The sequence below is a fragment of the Carcharhinus amblyrhynchos genome, chromosome 28 (assembly GCF_965287045.1).
Source record: "Carcharhinus amblyrhynchos chromosome 28, sCarAmb.v2.hapA, whole genome shotgun sequence".
In the NCBI taxonomy this organism is placed as follows: domain Eukaryota; kingdom Metazoa; phylum Chordata; class Chondrichthyes; order Carcharhiniformes; family Carcharhinidae; genus Carcharhinus; species Carcharhinus amblyrhynchos.
The window spans coordinates 15,856,536-15,880,241 of NC_137351.1; the positions used below are offsets into that span (position 1 = coordinate 15,856,536).

At 43.8% G+C, this 23,706-nt stretch overlaps 1 protein-coding gene and 1 non-coding gene across 2 annotated transcripts in view; one reads left to right on the forward strand and one right to left on the reverse strand.

Moving 5' to 3' along the window:
- rab11a (RAB11a, member RAS oncogene family) overlaps positions 1–16,391 on the reverse strand; it is a 29,710-nt gene extending 13,319 nt beyond the window's left edge. The window contains exon 1 of the mRNA XM_080214425.1: positions 16,200–16,391. Coding sequence (XP_080070551.1) covers positions 16,200–16,239 — 40 coding nt within the window. The 5' untranslated portion in view covers positions 16,240–16,391. The remainder of the gene's footprint in view (positions 1–16,199) is intronic.
- A 523-nt stretch (positions 16,392–16,914) lies between these two features.
- Positions 16,915–16,986, forward strand: trnaq-cug (transfer RNA glutamine (anticodon CUG)). Its single transcript has one exon. It is a non-coding gene; the product is annotated as a tRNA-Gln (tRNA).
- Positions 16,987–23,706: the final 6,720 nt, after the last annotated feature.

Consider the following 23,706-nt stretch of genomic DNA (forward strand, 5'->3'; position numbering starts at 1 on the left):
TAAATCAGAAGGAAACCTGAGGAAGGTACTGATTAAAAACCCAAACACAAAATAACCATCAGCAAACTGAACAGAATATTACACTGAACAGGTAAAGCAGGAAATGTGCAATTCTACAGAAGGTACATTCACACTACGAACAGTGTCAGACCACACAAGTACAGTGTTCAGTAATGATCAAAGACTGCAGAAGCAGTCCTGGAAGAGAATCACGTGTATGATTGCAAAGGTCAGGTGAGCATCAAGAAAAATAGTCTGGAGCAAGTGGGCTTTTCTTCCAGTAAGGGAGATCAGGAACAGTAGGATACCATTTAACTCTTTCAGCAACTTAGTGAGATCATGGCTGATCTGCAACCAAATCCTATGTTGCTTAATTATCTTGTTACAATAGGTGCTAATACAATGATGCGTAAACAACTTTTAGCTACACTGAGAAACATACCGGACCAAGGATTCAAAAAGGTGGGAAATCTAGGGATGATGAAATAAAAACATGGTAGAATGTCTGGGTAAAGATCTGACCCCAGAAACTATTTCAGCAGCTGCGAGATACCATCATGTTTGTGGATGAGAATTTCTCCCTTATATTGATTTTAAGATCAGAGAAACCACCAAAACCCAAGGAATAATCAATCAGCAGCTGGAATCACTGCCTGGTAGGTGACAGGAATATGGTGGGCTCAGCAGTTGGAGACACAATAATAGGTTTAAACAAGACATTTTCTTTCTTTCAAATTTTTTTTCCCACCTTGCTATTAAGACATGAGAACCAATCGCCAGGCACTACCAGCAATTAAAAACTGGGCAGTTCCAACAGGTTAGCTTGTATTTTAAAATGTTGCCAATATTATAAAGTTGCCAATCTAAGATGTAATTAAGTTAATTTTGTCTGACATTTAAAACCCAACAAGAAAATATTTCAATCCTGTGCCAGCATAATCAAAGCATGGAGACCATTTCACGTGGTGTCCCATCAAGTTAATCCTTTGTGCAGAATATTCTGAGGAAAGATTAATAGAACATGATTTTTACCAAAAGGAGGAAGTTGCTACAGAGCATGGGGAACTACACTGGACAATGAGTGCCTGTCAGCAGAGCAGGAATAAGTGAACAAAAGATACAGGGTGCAACAATCTAATCGTTCAGCAGTTCCTGTAATGCATGATCCCATTATTCTAAACTTGTCACTGTATAAATGACGGAACCCATTTCCCTGCAGAGTCTGGGACTGCATCCAAATTCCAGATAACACTGCCACTTCTCACTGTGAAAGCAAAGTTCCTCTATCCTTCCTGTGCCACTTGCCAATTTGCAGCCCGCTCCTCTAGCTGAACCTCAGCTGCAGGATCTGAAAAATCAAACAAATGTCGACTCTATAATAATTAGTTAGTGATGGGTCAGCAAAAAGCCGTGATGGTCTGACTATAGCCATGCTTTAGATTCAGAGGCTGCACTTTGAGAATCACTCTACAATTCCAACACTAATCTACTTTTATATCATAGAATCCCTACAGTGCAGAAAGAGGCCATTCGACCCATTGAGTCTGCACCGACTCCGCAAAAGAGCATGCAGCCAGGCCCTCCCCTCCACCCTATCCTTGCACATTCATCATGGCTAATCCCCACAACCTACACATCTTGGGACACTAAGGGTAAACTTTACCATGGCCATTTGACCTAACCCGCACATCAGGCCATACTGGACCTGGTATTGGGGATGAGCCCAGCCAGGTGGTCGACGTTTTAGTAGGGGACCAGTTCGGGAACAGTGACCACAATTCAATAAGCTTTACAATACTGACGGATAAAGATAAGTGTAGTCTTCAAGTTAAGGTGCTAAATTGGGGGAAGGTTAATTACAACATTATTAGGCAGGCAATGAAGAATGTAGATTGAGGGCAGATGTTTGAGGGCAAAATCAACATCTGGCATGTGGGAGGCTTTCAAGTGCAAGTTGATAGGGATTCAGGACTGGCACATTCCTGTAAGGATGAAGGATAAGTATGGCAAGTTTTGGGAACCTTGGATAACGAGAGATATTTTGAACCTAGTCAAAGAGAGAAAGGAAGCATCTGTCAAAGCTGGGAGGCTGAGAACACAAAGCGAGTGTAGAATACAAGAAAAGTAGAAAGAAACTGAGTAAGAAGGGTTAAAAAGCATTGGCCAGCAGGATAAGGAAAATCCCATGCCTTTTTATGCATACATACATAAAGAGCAAGAGGGTAGCCAGGGAGAAGGTTGGCCCACTCAGGGACAAGGAAGGGGATCTATGCATGGAGCCAGAGGAAATGGACAAGGTATTAAATGAACACTTTGCATCAGTATTCACCAAAGAGAAGGACTTGGTGGATGATGAGTCTGGAAAAGGGTATGTAGGTAGTTTGAGACATGTTGAGATCAAAAAGGATGTAGTATTGGGGTTCTTGAGAAACATTAAGGCAAGTCCCCAAGGCCTGATGGGATATATTTCAGAATACTGAGAGAGGCAAGGGACGAAATTGCTGGAGCCTTGAGAAAAATCTTTGTATTCTCACTGGCTTCAGGGGAGGTCCCAGAGGATTGCAGAATAGCCAATGTTATTCCTTTGTTTAAGATGGGTAGCAAGAATAATCCAAGTAATTGCAGGCCGGTGAGCCTTACATCAGTGGTGGGGCAATTACTGGAGAGGATTCTTTAAGATAGGATTTATTCCCACTTAGAAATAAGTGGATGTATTAGTGAGAGACAACATGATTTTGTGAAGGGGAGATCATGTCTCACTAACTTGATCAAGTTTTGAGAGGAAGGTGACAAAGATGATTGATGAGGGTAGGGCAGTGGATGTTGTTGACAAGGCCTTTGACAAGGTCCTTCATGGCAGCTTATTGCAAAAGGTGAAATCGCATGGGATCAGAGGTGAGTTAGCAAGGTGGATACAGAACTGGCTCGGTCAAAGAAGATGAAGGGTAGCAGTGTTGGGAAGGTCTAAAGATAGGAAATATACAGTAAATGGCAGAACCCCTGAACTATTGATAGCAAAGGGATCTGGGTGTACAGGTATATTGGTCACTGAAAGTGGCAACGCAGGTGGAGAAGGTAGTCAAGAAGGCATACAGCATGCTTGCCTTCATCGGCTGGGGCAGCAAGTTTAAAAATTGGCAAGTCACATTGCAGCTTTATAGATCCTTAGTTGGTCTTGGCATATAGTGTTCAATTCTGGTTGCCACACTACCAGAAGGATGTGGAAGCTTTGGAGAGGGTACAGAAAAGATTTACCAGGATGTTGCCTGGTATGGAGGGTATTAGCTATGAGGCGAGGTTGGAGAAACTTGGTTTGTTCTCACTGGAATGACGGAGGTTGAGGGGCAGTCTGACAGAAGTCTACGAGATTATGAGAGGCGTGGATAGTCAGAAGCTATTTCCCAGGGTGGAAGTCAATTACTGGACAGCATAGGTTTAAGGTGCAAGGGGCAAGGTTTAAAAGAGATGTACAAAGCACATTTTTGTTGGATGCTTGGAACTTGCTGCCAGGGGAGGCCTTGGAAGCACAGCCGGGCAGCATGGTCGGTGCAGGTTTGGAGGGACAAACAGCCTGTTCCTGAACTGTAATTTTCTTTGTTCTTTCTCTTTACAATGTGGGAGGAAATCGGAACACCCGGAGGAAACCCATGCAGACACAGGGAGAACATGCAGAACCTGGGTCACTGGCGCTGTGAGACAGCAATGCTAACCACTATCATCTTGCCACCCACTAGTGCAAAATTTGGAGGGGGGGTGAAGAGTTACAATGTTGTCCCACCATCCTGTTGGAATGTTAAGACTGTGGACCTTACAGATACCACACCACAGCCTGAAGAGCAGAGAATTCTGCAAGTGCAACCTGCAGCCAACTGTGGGATGTAGCAAAAAATACATTTTTCTAATGAACAGTTGAGTATTTCCATCTATGAAGCAACAAAACACTTCTGAGAAACTCATTAAATGCACACTTTATTTACAGAGCTCAGCAACATTCAGCCTTTGCACTGACAAGTCTAGATTTGTTACAAGTTGATGCAATCCTGTAATATCTGATCTGCCTCAAGTTCATGGGAAGAGACAGACTGAGAATAGTGCTCAGGACTGTTCTTAATTCTAGTTTGCATCACATTCCTTGGGTGGGATTTTCCAGCTGCACGCGCTCTGAAACTTGAAAATCCCACCCGAGGTCAATGAACCTCGCCTGTTACAATTCCCAGGGTGCATGGAATGGGAAAATCCACCCCTTTATTTGTTTTATTGAAATGAAATTTTCAAAGTGGGTTCTGAAGGATTCTGGACAATCACCGAACAAGTTAGTTTCCATTTTTTATTACTCATCAGTCAGAGTCAGGCACGGCGATATGTATGGAACTCGGTTAGAGGGTCTTCGGAACAATGCATCCAACTCATCTCTGACCTTTAGTCCATTCGCAGAAAATTAAATGTAAAGCAACATTGCAACATCAGGCTGGCACAGCCAATGGGGAGTCTTCCCAAGTGTCGTAACATAATATGCACAGCAGTCAATTTGCACACAGCTAGCTCCCATATAAAAACATCATCCAATCGTTTTATTGCAAGTGTTGGCTAAGACACCAGGTCAAACTCTCCTGTCCTCTACAAATACACAAAGAGATATTTTATATTCAGAGTGGAGCAGACAAGGCCTCAGTTTTTGACACTTCATCTGAAAAGCAGCACTTCCAGCAATGCTGCACTCCCTCAACATTACAGTTCAGCCTAGATTATGCATTCAAGTATTTCAAAAGGGACTTAAATTCACAAGCTCTGACCAGAGGTAAGAATGCTGCCTACTGAGCCTCAGCTGCTTACAGCTAAACACAATACTAAGCAAATGTAGGCAGTATCTCCACTATAAGCAAAATTCCAGGGTTATAGAATCATAGACACATTACAGCACAGAAAGAGGACATTCAGTCCACCTTGTCCATGCTAGCCCAAAGACACTCAGGTGCCCTTTCTAATCTCATATTCCTGCACCCTGCCTATAGCCCAGTAGCTTAGAACACTTAAGGTGCAGATCCAGATATTTTAAGAGTTCAGGTTCTCTGCCTCCACCACCAATTCAGGCAGCGAATTCCAGACACACACATCCTCTACATAAAGTTTTTCCTCATGTACCCTCTACACCTACTGCCACTTATCTTGAATCTGTGTGCCTGGTTCTAGAATTCTCTGCCAATGGAAACACTTTTCTCCTGTCCACTTTATCTCATCCTATCAATTTTGTAAACCTCTATCGTCACCCCTCTGCCATGAGGGACCTTGTCAAACGCCTTGCTAAAATCTATATACACAACATGCACTGCACTGCCTTCATCAACTCTTCTTGTCACTTCTTCAAAGAATTCAATCAAATTTGGGACACAAGACCTATCTTTAACAAATCCATGCTAACCATCCCCAACTAGTCCATGCCTTTCTCTACAACAGTTAATCCTATGTCAGGATTGAGTCTACTAATTTCCCCACCACTGATGTAAGACTGATTGATCTACAATCGTTTGGCATTTTCTTTGATCCTTTTTAGCCAATTGAACTACATTTGTATTGCTCCAGTCCTCTGGTATCTCCACTGTATGTAGTGAAAATTGGAACATCATTCTCAAGAGCATCTGCTATCTTCACCCTGACCTCCTTCAGCAACAATCCATCTAGCCCTGGAAACTTATCAACTTTCAGGCATTCCAACCCTTTGAATACTTCCTCTCTCTATGATTATCCAGTGCAATATCTCAGTGTTCCTTCTGGACTACTATATCTGTACATAGTTTAAAGTTCTTGTTCTCTTAAAATTGTGTATGTTTTAAGTTATTCGTTTGGGATTCAACAAGAAAACTAAGAAATATCCTTGGAACCACTCAGGTCCTCAAAACTGAAAGAGGTCAAACCTGTAAATGCCTGATGCAGAGGACTAACTTAAAACAAAATGTTGTGAAAAGTCTGGCAGCATCTACAGAGTGAGAAAGAGTTAATGTTGAGTCAAATATGATTCTTCTTCAGAACAGGACAGGATTGTCTGGATTTGTAAGATGAGAAGCAGGCCAAAGCAGGGGAGCCTTTTATAGTTCAATGCTTGAAACTCAGCAGCATTTTATATTCAAAAGGATTTGAGATCTTCTCAAATCTCATTTATCTTAGTTTATTGGGATATGTCAGAATTATATAATGGAGTCAGCCACTTGTGCCTTTAACAAGCTAATTAGTCCCACTTCCCTACTTGTTCCTAAAGCCTATTTTCCCTCCACATTTTGAAATTTTCTACTGAATGCTTCCACTGCACTTTCAGGCAGAGCATTTCAGTGTGTTCATTGCAACCTCTATTCTTTGAAAATAAAATTACAAGCAGAAAGGGGCTGTCTTTTCCTCTTCAGCAGAGCAGGACTTCAGGTCAGCAAGTTGCTCAGAAATTCAATTACAATGTGGAGTGGAAAAGACCACACAGCTACAATAAATAACTTTTCCTCTTAAGAGAAATCAGAGGAAAATGGAAAGATATTTGGTAAAGCGATCAGGGGGAGCAGAAAAATGGCCTCCTTCTGCACCACATCAATTCTGTGAATGAGTGTAATGGCAGAATAGTTCAAAGTTTGACACTAATCAAATGGGTTACTACTCTCTTTCCTGTACATTCCCAGGCTGGTTTCTGTGTTATAGATGAAATTCCACAGAGTACAAATAATTTAAAATTGAGAGCCATGGGGTAATAGCAGAAAGCAACATGCACATTAAAACCATCAACATCTGGACAGAAGACGACAGTCTATTCAGACAAGAATGAACAGGAGATGAGTCATTACACTGAACATGGAGCAGTCCGCATTGGTGAAAGTTCTAATTGTTTCATATACCCCCTGTCAGCAGTATTTATTCAACAGAGAGTCCAGAACAAACTGCTCATCATGTAGAGAGCCATTCTATGTACAATTAGAAGCAAGAGAGGCATCACAGAGACATGGCTGCAAGGGGATCAGGGTTGGGATCTAAATATCCAAGGATGTGTCCTATCGAAAGGACAGGCAGATGGGTAAAGGGGGGGGGGGTTGCACTGTTAGTAAAAAAATGAAGTTAAATCGATAGCAAGTAGTGATACATGATCAGAAGGCATAGAATCTCTGTGGGTACAGTTGATGAATCGCACAAGTAAAAAGGCCCTAATGGGAATTATGTACAGGCCTCCTAGCAGTAGTCAGGATGTGGGGCAGAAAATTAATCAGGAGAAAGAAAAGACACAAAAAGGCATTATTACAATAATCACAGGGGATTTCAATATGCAGGTGGACTGGGAAAATCAGGTAGGTAGTGGATCACAAGAAAAGGACTTTGTAGAATGTCTGAGAGGTGGTTTTTTTGGAGCAGCTTTTGACAGAGCTACTAGGGAACAGACAGTTCTGGATTTGGTGATCTGTAATGAGGCAGACTTGATTAGGGAACTTAAGGTGAAGGAACCCTTACGGAGCAGTGACCACAATATGACAGAATTTACCCTGCAGTTTGAGAGGAATAAGCTGGAGTCAGGTGTAATGGTTTTACAATTAAATAAAGGTAACTACGAAGACATGAGAGAGGAGCTGGCCACGATTGATTGGAAAGGGACCCTAGCAGGGAAGACAATGGAACAGCAATGGCAGGAGTTTTTGGGAGTTATTCAGGAGGCACAACAGAAATTCATCCCAGGGAGGAGGAAACATGCTAATAGGAGGACTAAGCAGCCATGGCTGACGAGGGAAGTCAAGAACAGCATAAAAGCAAAAGAAGAAGCATACAAAGTGGCGAGGATTAGTGCGAAGCCAGACGATTGGGAAGCTTTAAAAGTGAACAGAGAACAACTAAAAAGACAATAAGGGGAAAAAAAAAGGATAAAATATGAGTGTAAGCTCGCTAGTAATATAAAAGAAAATAGGAAGAGTTTTTTTTCAATATATAAAAACAAAGAGGCAAAAATAGCCATTGGACCACTGGAAAATGAGACTGGAGAAGGAATAATAGGAAACAAAGACATAGCAGAGAAACTGAATAGTTACTTTGCATCAGGCTTCACGGTGGAAGACACCAGTGGGATGCCAGAGCTCCAGGAGAGCCAGGGGGCATAGGTGAGTATAGTGGCCATCACTAAGGAGACGGTTCTAGGGAACCTGAAATGTCTGAAGGTGGACAAATCACCTGGATCGGATGGACTGCACCCCCAGGTTCTAAAAGAGATAGCTGAGGAAATTGTGGAGGCATTGGTGCTGATCTTTCAGGAATCATTGGAAGCAGGGAGGGCCTCAGAGGACTGGAAAGTAGCTAATGCAACGCCGCTGTTTAAGGGAGGGAGGCAGCAGACAGGAAATTATAGGCCGGTTAGCCTGACTTTGGTCATTTGGCAAGATTTTAAAGTCCATTACTAAAGATGAGATCACAGAGTACTTGGAAGCGCAAGATAAAATAGGACTGAGTCAAGGGGCAGTCATGTGTGACAATTCTGTTAGAGTTCTTTGAGGAGGTGACAAGGAAGTTGGATTAAGGAGAACCAGTGAGCCTGATTTATTTAGATTCCCCAAAAGGTCCGCACAGGAAACTGTCAAATAAGTTAAGTGCCCATAGTGTTAAGGACAAGATCCTGGCATGAAGAGAGAATTGGCTGCCTAGCAGAAGGCAGAGAGGGGGATAAAGGGGTCTTTCTCAGGATGGCAGCTGGTGACTAGTGGTGTGCCTCAGGGGTCACTGCTGGGACCATAACTTTTCACAATATACATTAACAATTTGGAGGAAGGAACTGAAGGCACTGTTGCTAAGTTTGCAGATGATACAAAGATATGTAGAGGGACAGGTAGTATTAAAGAAGCGGTGGAGGGTGGGGGGGTGCTGCAGAAGTACTTGGACAGGTTAGAAGATTGGCAAAGAAGTGACAGATGGAATATAATGTGGAAAAGTGTGAGGTTACGCACTTTGGAAGGAGGAATGGAGGCATAGGCTATTTTCTAAAAGGGAAAATGCTTAGGAAATCAGAAACACAAAAAGACTTGGGAGTCACTGTTCAAGATTCTCTTAAGGTTAATGTGCAGGTTCAGTCAGCAGGTAGGAAGCAAATGCAACATTAGCATTCACATCCAGCGGGCTAGAATACAAGAGCTGGGATGTACTTCTGAGGCTGTATAAGACTCTGATCAGACCCCATTTGGAGTATTGTGAGCAGTTTTGGGCCCCGATTCTCTTATTAAACAAGAACCTTTCTACCTCTTTCTTAAAAGCACTCAATGACCTGGCTTTCACAGCCTACTGCGGCACGGATTCACCACTCTCTAGCTGAAGAAATTCTTCCTCATCTTTGTTTTAAAGGATCGTGTGTGTCTCTATCTGTCAAGCTTAGGGTGCTCATTCACCCAGTGTGAGTGGGTGTGTGGTGGTGCAAATGTGAGAGAGACCCGAGATCGGGAGAAAGACAGACACAAACATTCACTCCCTATCACCCACACGCATTCTCGCTGTCCACCTCCCTGCCTAGATTTTCTCCCAATCTCATTTGTCTCCCATACCCACATACAGTTGCTCTCAGGCGTTCTCATGCCTGCTCTCCCTCCCACACACTAACTGATGTTCTTCTGCAATTAACTTCAGACTGGATGAGCTCCCATTTGTGCGCACTGGGCATTTGCTATTATAGTTTCAATCCAATTCATTCATGATGGGTGAGCACATTGAGTACCATTTCAGATAGTGCTTACTTGATTAAATCAGTCGAATGGGCAGTAACTAATCTGGTGTTGAGCTGCTGACCAAGTTGAAAGACATTTGAGTGCCAGACACCTCAACATACAACCTGTCTGACCAATGTGGAGCTGGAATTCAAGTTGAGGAAGATATGTTTGCAGTGTCTGTCTCCGACTAGGGTATGATATCTGTGCAGTCTGCTCAGTGTTTAATGTGTGGAATAGTGTACAACCTTAATGGAAAACAGAAACTACTAACTTCAGATTCTGTGGAATGAGATTTCAAAAATTAGATGTTTAAACAATAACTTAAATTCCATTGGATAAAAATGTCATTGGAGCAGATTCACTCCTGTGAATACAAGGCTGGCAATATCTTCAAGTGAGGGCCAAGCGGGCTGAAGGCAATAACCAGCCACAGCCATGCAGATGTTTTCAGACTACACTCTTAGACATAGGAGCAGAATTAGCCCTCCTGGCCCATCAAATCTGCTCCACCATTCAATCATGGCCGATTCTTTTTTCTCAGCCCCATTCTCCTGCTTTTTCCCCATAACCCCTGATTCTCTTATCAAGAACCTTTCTACCTCTTTCTTAAAAGCATTCAATGACCTGGCCTTCACAGCCTACTGCATTCACCACTCTCTGGTTGAAGAAATTCCTCATCTTTGTGTTTCTCACACACGCAAACACACACTTCTTTCTTAATACTACTTTTTTTTGAAATTCAATTTATTGTTGTGCCAAATGTTATCTTTGAGATTTGCTCATCGGTCCCTTGGGTAAGAATAAAAATGTAAATTTGGCCTTGAGCGATAAGGTTATATCGCTCAAGGCCAAATTTACATTTTTGGCCTTGTAAAATGTAGGAGACGCTCTGCGTCACTTACATTAACAAGCCATTTGTAAAGAGACAAAACCATTGCTCACAAGTGCAGAATATCAGACTAGTTGCAATCTCACCCCCTCCCAACTGCACTTAGAATTGGAGCCCATCGCTCCAGCATCCCATTAAACCATCATGATACACTACTCACTCCTTAGACTAGCAGAAAGTATCAATACTCCATCAGAACTCTGGCTTCACAACATCTCTCACACTCAACAGAACAATATTAATCCTCAGTTAGTGGAAAATTCTGTCCACATTTACTGTCACTTAATAATTAGTAACACTAATATATCCAGAACTGGAATCAACCTCACACTGCCACCTCCTCACATATACAAGACTCCAGTACAACACCAGGGTGATTCAGTCTTAGCTGCTGTCTAAAATTGCCGAGCATGTCAGTTTTATCAACATTCAGGAATACTGCAGTAAACACTCCTCAGTGGCTCCGTGTCTCCGGAAGAAACTTCTCAAAAATAAAATCACCAATTCCTGATTTAACTCACTCGTCTCATCTCAGCCACTCATCTTTCAAATCAAAATGTGAAATCGAAAATTCCTGAGATGGCAGCTAAGGATGAATCATCCTGCTGTTGGTCTGGAGTCTTGTATATATGAGAAGGTGGCTGAGTGGGTTGATCCCAATTCTGGATATATTACTTTCACTAATTATTTATTAAGTGACACTAAATGTAGACAGAATTTTCCACTAACTGAGGATTAATATTGTTCTGTTGAGTGTGTGAGATGTTGTGAAGCTGGAACTCTGATGAAGTATTAACACTTTCTGCTAATTTAAGGAGTGAGCAGCTGTATCATGATGGTTTCCACTCTGATAGAAACTTCCATATGGAATCAGGCATCATTGTTATGATAGCTAACATTTCCTTTTATCAAATATCATTCCTTCACACCACAGCACTAATACTCAAGTGTAAACGTAAAAAGGAAATCAAGTTGAGAGTTCAAACTCCAATCGAAAGCAGCAATCCCCAGCTTTATTTAAGCTGCCAAAGCCTGTCAAAGTTCAGTCTTTCAGTTCTTGCCTGCTCTATTCTTTCTCAGAAAGAACAGCCCAATTCACTCATTCCTGTTTCACAAACATAGGAATGTTCAGTTTTTGGTGGTGGCCTTGGATTCCTAGCCTCTGTCACAAGAGGAAATACAGACAAGATTAAAGGCTCTAAAAGCTGCCAATGTAAATACTGACACATAAAATAAGTCAAACAGTTCCAGCACACAATTAATACCATGACTAAATACTGCAGTTTTGATTACATATTAGTCATCCTTCCAAAAACAGCCCCACTTATCAACATTGGGAACAGCTTCCTCCACAAGTTTGCTGCATTGTTAGTAGTAGACACACCCAAGGTCTCATTGTATCAGTGGCTTCATTCTTTTGACACATTATTCTTTCATTCCACAATCCACTCTCCTACACTCGTGAATGACCTTGCACACATTCACAGTATAATCTTATACTTTGTTCAAAGGGCTTCTGACAAAATAGATTATATATCTGATGCAGAGATTGAAATTCAACTCTTGACACCGTGAAATGACATGGTGGCACAATGGTTAGCACAGCTGCCTCACAGCACCAGGGACCCGAGTTTGATTCCCAGCTTGGGTCACTGTTGTGTGTGGAGTTTGCATGTTCTCCCTGTGTCAGCATGGGTTTCCTGTGTGCCCCAGTTCCCTCCCACGGTCTGAAAGGCATGCTCGTTAGGTGCACTGACTGGAAAGGCACCAGAATGTGGCGACTAGGGGAATTTCACAGTAACTTCATTGTAGTGAGAATGTAAGTCTTACTTGTGACTAATAAATAAACTTTAACTTTAAGAAATCGCTTCAAGGAGATCAGAACAACCCACTCACCACAGTCAGAGCCAAGAAACAGCAGCGGTCAGTCAGCGACCGGGTTTGGGATTCTGCACTCACCTTATATTGCTTCAAATTCCAACCCACTCCTTCCCAGAAGGAATCATAACTCACACTTCAGTCTCATCATTATTGGTGATTATTTACAGCAGACACTGCACTAAATTCAATCGAATAAGGAAAGATCCCCACCTTTCAGCCACTATTCTCAGAACGCAATACCCGAGTCTCTCTTTTTGCTGCATCCTTCACAAGAAATCATCCTTCAGAAGCTCAGAGATTAAAGAACATCCTTCTTTCATTGTCTGGTCAACGTGCTCCAATGTTATTGCAACTCAAGAAGTACAATCATTTCAAATCTCTCTTTCTCTCCAGTCTACGAGGAACCAACACTATTTGCTTCCAATTGCAGGCAGTGCTACTCCCCAACTATCCACAACTATTTTGAGTTGCCAGTTAGCAGCAGCACATCATGAGGCAGCTTTTCATTATGGGTTAGAACACAATTTTGATGACACACACATCATCCTGTAGTTAATGGGCCTCCGACTGCCAAAATCTCAAACAGTCCATTTAAAATTAACCTATAACTGCACCAGGAAACAGGACAAAACACTGATATTAAAACTTCTTTTTTTTGCTTTTGCGCCCGCCCCCCCATCCCTGACTTGCACTAGATCTCATTTTCACAACTACAATTCACTCCTCTTCTCTGTCTGCGCCATCTCTGACCAGCTCCAGCTCAGCCAAAGTCCTGAATATTTACGTCAGCACCACAAAACATGGATTATCTGATCAATTGTACATAGTACTGGACTGGCTTCCTCACTGACAGGGATGGTGTGAAACAATTAATCATTTTTTGCTGATTCAGATATCAGTTCAAAACCCAATGTTAGATCAAGAAGCATGGTATAATTTGCATTTCTATAAGACCATAAAACACAGGAGCAGAATTAGGCCACTCGGCCCATTGAGTCTGCTCTGCCATTCAATCATGGCTGACAATTTTCTCATCCCCATAACCTCTGATCCCCTTATTAATCAACAGCCTATCTATCTCTGTCTTAAAGACACTCAACGATCTGGCCTCCACAGCCTTCTGCTGCAAAGAATTCCACAGATTTACCACTCTGGCTGAAGAAATTTTTCAGTTTACATCTTGGACAGAGGCAACAGACATCCAAGAGTGGACTACAGATGGCACTGGCAATACTTAATTGCTTTGTTAGACTTTTAGCACATGGCTGTCTAGAATTCCTTATAACAGCCGTGTTGTAGATGATAATGCACGTCTCTTATTGAGGATTACAGAATCAAGGGAGATAAGTTGAGTTAAGACATCAGTGAGCCATAAAAGATCAGGTTCAAGGACCTACTTCAGTTCCGGTGTACTGTTGGGTTACTCTATTATAAATCCTCATGACTAATTCCTAAAAGACAAGACAACACGAAAGTGACTGCCCTTGTCACCAAGGCCATACTTGACCAAGTGTGGCATCAAGGAGCCCTAACAAAACCAGAGTCACTGGGAATCGGGAGAAAACTATCTGCTGGCTGGAGTCAGACCTGGCACAAAGGAAGATGGTTGTGGTGGTTGGAGGTCAATCATCTCAGCTCCAGGGCATCCCAGCAGGAGTTCCTCAGGGATGTGTTCTAGACCCAACCATCTTCAACTGCATCATCAGTGACCTTTCTCCCATCGTAAGATCAGAAGTGGGGATGTTCACTGAAGATTGCGCAATGTTCAGCACCATTTGTGATTCCTCAGATACTGAAGCAATCTACATCAAAAGGCAGTACAACTTGGAGAATATTCAGACTTGGACTGGCAAATAACATTTACACCACACACTTGCCAGGTAGTGGCCATCTCCAACAAGAAAGAATCTCTCAATGACACTACCATCACTAAATCCTTCGCTATTAACATCCTGGGGGTTACCAGTGACCAGAAACTGAACTGGACTAGCCATATAAATACCGTGGCTACCAAGAGTAGGTCAGAGGCTGGAAATCCTGCAGTAACTCATGTTCTGACTCCCCAAAAGCTGTCCACCATCTCCAAGGCACAAGTAAGGAGTGCAATGGAATACTCTATTTGCCTGGATGAATGCAACTCAAACACTCAAGAAATTTATCATCCAGGAGAAAGTAGCTTGATTGCTACCCTTCCCCAAACATTCACTCCCTCCACCACCAATGAACATCATCCATGTGTCCCATCTACAAGCTGCACTGCAGGAGCTCCTTAGGCAGCACCTTCCAAACACATGACCAGCACCATCTAGTAGGAAGCAGACAGACAGAAATTCTCCTCCAAGCCACTCAACATTCTTACTTGGAAATATTAGGACAGCACAGTGGTTAGCACTGCTGCCTCACAGTGCCAGGGACCCAGGTTTGCTTGCTCGCTTCAGTCACTATCTGTGTGGAATCTGCATGTTCTCCCTGTGTCTGCATGGGTTTCCTCTGGCTGCTCAGCTTTCCTCCCACAGTCCAAAATACCTACTCATTAGTTCCATTTGCCATTCAAAATTCTCCCTCAGTCTACCCAAACAAGCACTGGAGTGTGGCAACTATGGGATTGTCACAGTAACTTCATTGCAGTGTTAATATAAGCCTACTTGTCACTAATAAATAAATTTTAAATCACCCTTCCTTCAATGTCACTGGGTCAAAATCCTGGATCTCTTCCTAACAGCACCGTGGGTGCATCTACACTTACAGGGACTGCAGCAGCTCAAGAAAGCAGCTTACTGTCATCTTCTACAGATGAATTAGGGATGGCTGCTGGCCAGCCAGTGACAGCCACATCCCATGAAAGAAAGAAAGTGACCCATTGTCAGTCTAGACTGAAAATTATAGTAAAATACAGTATAATTTATTTATACATCTTCCAATGGCGTGTCAAAAGAAGTGACTGAAGATCTCAGTCAAAGCCACTCACTGTATGTATATGCCAGACAGCTGGGTTTCAGTGAGCAGGTACAGGTATGAAAACAGAATGTTGAGCTTTATAAAACAACACAACAAAGAAAGATGCTGAAACATGTCCAACAATCGCAAGTTGATCCAGATATCCCACTGGATCAGTTTTATGGGAAATCCTTGCTTGAAATCATCCCAAAATCTGAGCCATTCTCCAACACAAACCCAGTTCAGGTCAAGTCAGACAACTCTGCTCCACGGGGCAGAAATGGGGAGTAGGCAGTGATCTCAGGCTGGGGGGATTGGGGCTCCTAGGGCTAAGGAAGGGGGGCGGGGGGAAGAGAGCCAGTGTAGCCACGGTGGGGTGAGTGGGAGTTGTCAGTGATCCCAGTAATAGCGGGGGGGGGGGGGGGGTCGGGGACGAGCCCATGGTGGGGGCTGTCCCAGGGTGGGGTGGGGTGGGGTGGGGTGGGGTGGGGGCAGCTTCCGGGGGGGTGGGGGGGGTGAAGGAGGGGGGCAGCTTCCGGGGGGGGGGGGGGGTGAAGGAGGGGGGCATATCCTTGGGGTGTAGGATAGGGGGGGATGGGGGGGGTTTCCCGGGGTGCGTAAGGGGAGGAGGGAGGGGTCCCGAAGTGTGTAAGGAGTGGGTCTCGGGGTATTGGGGGGGGGGGGTGGGGAGTGTGAGTATCGGTGATCCCAATGTTTGGGGGAAGAGGGGGGCTGGGAGTCCTCAGGGTAGTGCGGGTCGGGGTGAGGGCTCCGGCGCACCACGGTCCTACCTTTGAACAGATAGTCATACTCATCGTCCCGTGCACCCATCCTGTGGCCCAGAGAAAATTAAAGTTTCAAAGTGACCGACTGCCGGACTCCAACAGCAACCCTACTTCCGCTTCCGGGGCGGAGGTCACATTTCCCAATGTATACTTTATTTCGTTCCGTTTGCGGAAATATTGGAATTTTTCCGGCCCGGATTGAACCAGAATCAAATTCCTCAGCAATTAATAAATAAAATTGAGTGATATAACTGTGAAAATAGGGATTGGGGGCGAGGCCGGGCGGTGCTTTCGAAGGGGCATAGCCCTCTCGGTGATATCATTGGGGGCGTGGTCCCGATGGTGATTCATTGTGGGCGTGGTCCTAGTGGGGATGTCAGGGGCGGGGACTAGTGATGCAACTCTGTGGGCGGGGTCCAGGTTGTGATGTCATTGTAGGCGAGGGTGACTGCCGTTATTGGGCGGGGCTTGTTTGTCGCCGTGACGACACGGGCGCTTGGAGCGCCTCCCAGCGGCAGCGGCGATTTCGAGCCGTTGGGTGGCGGGAAGCCCGTTCCAGCGCAGCCTGAATCCCCTCCGAATTAAGCCCGCCCGCCCATTCGTCCGCTGCTAAAGCCGCTGGGTGAATGGGGCAGGAATATGAACAATAATAGATCGGGTCGAAGTCCCGGGCCGGAGCTCGGTTGAGTTGAAGTCTCCGGTGGGAAGCCAGTCTCTCAGTGGTTCCGTGGTGTAATGGTTAGCACTCTGGACTCTGAATCCAGCGATCCGAGTTCAAATCTCGGCGGAACCTTTATTCTGGAGGCGGCGTTGACCAGTAATGGGGCAGTGGGATATCAGCAGGCGGGGCATTATTGTTGTGGCCCGAATGGCCGATTTGTGACTGCTTTCCACACTTGGGCATACATCAATCTTGTTGCCCAAGTTCAGCTAACGTTTTCCTCCTTCTGGCTTCTTGATTTGATTTATTATTGTCACATGTATTAACACTTAGTGAAAAGTTTCTTGCGTGCTATACAAAGTATACCGTTCATAGAGCAGAAAGGTGAGAGTGCAGAGTGTAGGTCTTACAGTCATAATTAGGATGTAGAGAAAGATCAACTTAATGTGAGGTAAGTCCATTCAAAAGTCTGACAGCAGCAGGAAGAAACTATTCTTGAGTTGGTTGGTATGTGACCTCAAACTTTTCCTGAAGGAAGAAGGTGGAAGAGAGAATGTCCAAATGCGTGGGGTCTTTAATTATGCTGGCTGCTTTGCCGAGGCAGTGGGAAGTGTAGACGGAATCAATGGATGAGAGGCTGGTTTGCGTGATGCATTGGGCTACATTCGCGACCTTTTGTAGTTCCTTGTGGTCTTGGGCAGAGCAGGAGCACAGTTATAGGTGTATAAGGAGTACAGTAAGAGGGCTTGAGGAGGAATGCAGTGGCATTGGAGGCAGTTCAGAGGAGGTTCACCAGATTGATTCTGGGAATGAAAGGGTTGATGTATGAGGAGGGATTAAACAATTTGATCTTATACTCGCTGGAGTTTAGGAGGATGAGAGGGGATCTGATAGAGGTCCATAAAATGTTAAAAGATTGTTAAGTAAATGTAGACCAAATGTTTCCCCTTGCAGGGCAATCTAGAACAAATCTGTGACCCCTTGCTCCGGATCCTCCCACCAATGGCAACAGCTGTCCCCATCCATTCTGTCCAAACCTTCTATCCTTCTCTTCCCCAAGGAAACCAGTCACCTGGAGGTGAAAGTGGCTGCTTGTGTTCGAAGCAGATATTTGCTTATTTTGTGTATCAAATTCTCAAAGTGCACTGATATATATTCTGAAACCATTTTCATTGCATGACAGTTGACAAGGAATGCATTGATACATCCGCGTTTCTGTGCAATTTCCTTTCTCAGAGAAGAGTGGAAGTTAGGCTATTGAATATATTCAAGGCAGGGCTGGATAGCATCTTAAGTAAAAGAAAATACTGGATAAACTCAGCAAATCTGACAGGATCAGTGGAGAGAGAAACAGAGTTAACGTTTCAAGTCTATATGACTCTTCTACAGAGTTTAAAAGGGATAGAAATATGATCAATTCTATTCTTGGAGAGAGGGGTGGAGCAGAATGGAAAATCAGTGATAGGCCAGAGTTAAGAAGATTTCATGGACATTAAGGGAATGTTAATGGTGTGATTTGGGACTGAAGAGGCTCATAGCAGCTAAGATAGGAAAGCAGAATGGGGTAATAGGAGAATAAGGTCAAAGTAAAGTTTATTTATTAGTCATAAGTAAGGCTTACATTAACACTGCAATGAAGTTACTGTGAAATTCCCCTGGTCATCACAGTCTGGCACCTGTTCGGGTCAATGCATCTAACTGCAGTTTTGGTCCCCGTATTTGTGAAAGGATATATTGGCCTTGGAGGGAGTACAGAGAAGGTTCACCAGGCTGATATCAGAGATGAGGGGTTAACTTATGAAGAGATATTGAATAGACTGGGTCTGTACTCATTACAGTTTAGAAGGCTGAGGGGGAATCTTATAGAGACTTACAAGATAATGAAGGGGCTAGATAGGGTAGAGGTAGAGAGATTCTTCCCACTTAGAAAGGATAGTAGAACTAGAGGGCACAGCCTCAAAATAAAGGGGGGGGCAGTTTAGAACGGAGTTGAGGAGGAATTTCTTCACTCAAAGGGTGGTGAATCTCTGGAATTCTCTGCCCATTGAAGTGGTGGAGGCTACCTTGTTGAATATTTTTAAGTCATGGGTGGATAGATTTCTGATAGACAAGGGAATTAAGGGTTATGGGGAGAAAGCAGGAAAGTGGGACTGATCCACTTCAGATCAGCCATGATCTTATTGAATGGCGGGGCAGGCTCAAAGGGCTAGATGGCCTACTCCTGCTCCTATTTCTTATGTTTCTATGTTCTTAACCAGCACATCTTTCAGACTGTGGGAAGAAACTGGAGCACCTGGAGGAAACCCACACAGACATGGGGAGAACATGCAAACTCCACACAGACAGTGACCCAATCTGGGAATTGAACAAGGTCTAACCATTGTGCAGTACTAACCATTGTGCCACTGTGCCATGCCAGTCAGTGCTCAATGGGAGCAAAACTGAACAGCAAGGAATGGTGGCCATGTGGGGGGTGGTGGGTTGTCTTGGGTCATGCCAGGAGAACCAGGAAACAGAAAACAAAATGGGAGGGGCGGGAGGGAGGTGTAGATGGAGGGGGAGGTTTATAGTCTGAAACCACTGAACTCAATGTTAAGTCCAGAATGGCTGCAACAAGTCTAATCGGAAAATAAGTTGTTGGTCCTCCAGTTTGCTCTGGTCATCACTGGAGAATTGCAACAGGCTGAGATGGGACATCTGAACAGGAGACAAAGATGCTGAGTTGAAATGGTAAGTGACTGGAAGGTTGGAGCGATACTTGTGGAGTGAGCAAACGTGTTCCACAAAGCGGTCACCCAGGTAAACATTTATTAATAAGAAAAGCTCAACACTTTGCTCAGGTTTTGGCGTCAGGCAAATGATAAACTTGTCAACCATAAATGTTCTCTGGATTTTTGCATTGGAAGTTGCCAACCATTGAGAAAGCACAGCACCATCCAGAAAGAATGTTGCACCTGCGGGAACAAAGAATCGTGTAGCCAATCAATGAAAAATTTGAACCAGGAAGTGTCAGAATATTTAATTTACCATCAAATCCGGTGCAGATAACAAAATAAATAGAGGGAAAAAAAGATTCAATTAAGAAAGAGACAATAGGGATGGAAAGTGAAAGGAAAAACCTTTTTGATTACTTTAGTTTTTAGAAATCTCCAACAATAATTGACACCTGAAGGAATCAGACTCCACATTATGTAAAATTCATTTTTGGGGGCATAGAGGTTTGTCACACTAACTGAAGGATGTTTGTATTGAAGAGAACAAGTCCTAACTTCATCAGAAAAGAAAGATTGCATTTATATAGCGCTTATCACAACCAGCAGATGTCTCAAAGTGTTTACAGACAATGAAGTGTAGTCACTGTGGTAATACAGGAAATGCTGCAATTAATTTGCGCACAGTAATCTGTCACAAACAGAAATGTGATAATGTCCAGATAATCTGTTTTTTTGTGATATTGTTTTAGAAAGAAATATTGGTCACGATGCCTGGGATATTTCCCCTATTCTTGTTCAAAGTAATGCCACAGGAATATTTACAACCTAATCAAACGGCTGAGTACTCAGTGTAAAATTCCAACCAAAAGACAGCACCTCAGGCAGTGAAACGCTCCCTGATTCCGCACTGGGGTACAAGCTCTGATTTTTGTGCTTGAACTCTGGAATTGAACCCATAATGTTTGGGTCGGGGGCGATTATTAGCTGACACAGTGAGTAAACATAGTATCCACTGTAATTGACAGACGAGGCTCCTGGTGAGATCCAATACCGTGCAGCTTGTGGAGCTGGAACAGATCTTAAACAGCTATTTTGCACATTTATCCCCAAATGCACTTGTCCAATTTGCAAGCTAATAGCGGTGAGGACCTACAACTGGTCAGCTAAATATTCCACCTCCCAGATATATTGAAGAGGAGACTCAGGAATATCTTGAGCATTTCCCTCAGCAATCACCTCTCGCAAAAGGCCGCCATTGGCAAGGAGATCCAACACTAGACCAGTTCAAACTTTTATAAACGATGGCAGTGACTGTTAGACAACAAAGAGCTCTGCCAGTGTTCAAATGTCCGAGCGTGCAGAGCAATTGTGCATCAGCAACATAAAGGAGCAAAAGAGAAATGCCATCAGTGGTATCTTTGGATTTGCTGCAAGGGTCATCATAAATTCAACAAGCATTCAGGTAATACAGTATCAAAATGAATAGGCCACTGATTCTGACTGGCCAAAGCCCATTGTCCCTGCCAGCACATGTTCTCTCAACTCTCAAAAGGTCAATGTTCTAAGAAAGGACAAAGAAAATTCTTCAAAGACACTCAGAAGCTCTCCTTGTGTATCACACTGAGCTTAATGACCAGGAGGAGTTAGTTATCTCCTGTCTCTGCCATTTTATTCCACTAACCTATTTTGTTTTATATACCTATGGAAGCTTTTACAATTTATGTTTTATGTCTATAACTGATTTACTTTGTGTTCTATTTTACATACATTAATTCTGATTTCATCCAATGCTGCATTTTAAAAACTTCCCAATCCTCAGCTTCACTGTTCTTTTGACATTATAAATCTCTTTGACAAGTGTTATCGGGACTCGAAACGTCAGGTCTTTTCTCTCCTTACAGATGCTACCAGGCCAACTGAGATTTTCCAGCATTTTGGTTTCAGATTCCAGTATCTGCAGTAAATTGCTTTTACAATCTAACAATTTCATCAACTTGTTATTCACAGTTTGACCACATTTCCTTTGTGGTTTATTTCTGAAGGATCCTGCCCCTCCCTATTTCTGTAATCTCCTCTAACCCCACAATCCTCTGAGATATCTGTGCTCAGCCAACTGGCCTCTTGAGAATCCCCAATTTTAATTGTTCAAATATTGGCAACCATGCCTTCAGCTGTCTGGGCCCCAAATTCTGGAATTCCCTCCCTAAATCTCTTCATCTTTCTCCCTCATCTCCTTTAAGATATTCCTTATGAACCTACCTTTTTGACCCCTTCTGGCCATCTTTTCTAATATTTTCTTACATGGCTTGGTGTGATATTTAGCTTTATAATGCTCCAATGAAGCACCTTGGGATTTATATCAAACACGCTCTATAAATATAAGGCCAGTGTTGGACAGTCACATCCCCAAAGACGTAAGCCAGAGTTCCCTGGCCATTCATTCCCCACCACTGCTGCCAGCGAGAACAGAGAACTTAGTGCGCAGCCAAATCTCCACTCACTGCAGAGGGACTAGAGAATCCCAACTGCAGTGAGACTGGAGAATCCTTGCTGAGGAGGAGGTCAGCAAATCAGGTTGGCCCAAGTCTACAATACAAGAATGTCTACAAGCAAGACTTCAAGCTGACTATGATTGGAGCTGATGCATGGGGACCGGCAGTAAACAGCCAGGAAAGGATGACTCCCGGCTTGGCTCACTTTCTATGTGGAGTCTGCACATTCTCCCCATGTCTGCATGGGTTTCCTCCAGGTGCTCCAGTTTCCTCCACACTCCAAAGATGTGCGGGTTAAGGGGATTATTCACGGTAAATGTCTGGGATGATGGACTGGGGGGTAGCAGGGTGTCTGGTTAAGATGCTTTGTTGGAGAGTAGGTGCAAGCTTGCTGGACTGAATGGACTGCAGGAACGAATCCTGCACTGTAAGGATTCTAGGGTTCTACAGATGATATAAATAAAGGGATGGCAAACAGGCTAGATAAACTTAAACCCAGACTCACTTTCCAAGGAGCAGTGAAGGACTGCCGTGTGCTCCATGTTTCACAGAGACATGGCTCACTCCTGCTTCATGGACAGTGCCCTACAAGCAGAGGGCCTCTCAATCCATCAAATGGACTGTACAGTGGCCTCAGGCAAGGCTGGGAGAGGTGGGGTCTGCTTCCTAACTAACACCTCGTGGTCCCCAGATGTAGCAACACTGGCAAATTTCTGCACCACAGATCTAGAATACCTGACCATAAATTCGGCTCCTACCCCTTCCACAGGAGTTCACCTCCATTATCCTTTTGGCAGTTTACATCCCACCCTATGCAGATGTGAAGATCGCGCTGGACAAAATATACACCACCGCAAGTAGTCTTGAGACGAAACACCCTGAGGCCTTGTTCATCGTGACCAGGGACTTCAATCAGGCCAAGCTCAGGAGTGTACTACCAAGTTACCACCAACACATCTCCTCTTTCATCAGAGGCCCAAACATCTTAGACCACCACTACACAAATATCAAACATGCCTAACGTTCTATCACCAGTCCACACTTTGGCAAATCAGACCACAAGGCTGTGCTCCTGCTCCCAGCTTACAAGCAAAAACTGAAGCAGGAGAATCCGTCAAAGTCGTGCAATGCTGGCCTGAGGAATCGGATGACCTCCTACAGGGCTACTTGGAGTCAGTGGACTGGTCAGTATTTAAAAACTCTGCAACCAGCCTGAACTACAGTAGCTGACTGCATTAGTAAGTGTGTAAAAGTTTGTGTGCCAAAGAAGCAAATCCATGTGTTCTCCAACCGGAAACCATGGATGAACAGGTCTGAGGTGTTCAAGTCAGGTGACATTGATCTATACAAGAAAGCCAGATACAATCTAAGGAGATTCAAAGACAGTACCGCACCAAGCTAGAGCCCCAGGCTAGCCACATGAACCCCTGCCGACTATGGCAAGATCTGCAAGATAAAACAGGCTACAAGATGAAAGTATGTAAAATTTTGGTTCCAACACACCTCTCCCTGATGAACTCAATGCATTCTGCGTCTGTTTTGAGCAAGAGGCCAGTGCGAGCATGCCTTCCAAACCGGAAGCCTCAGATGAACCTGTATCTGGGGTCATCACTGCAGATGATCTCTCTCTATGACTAGATCCCGAA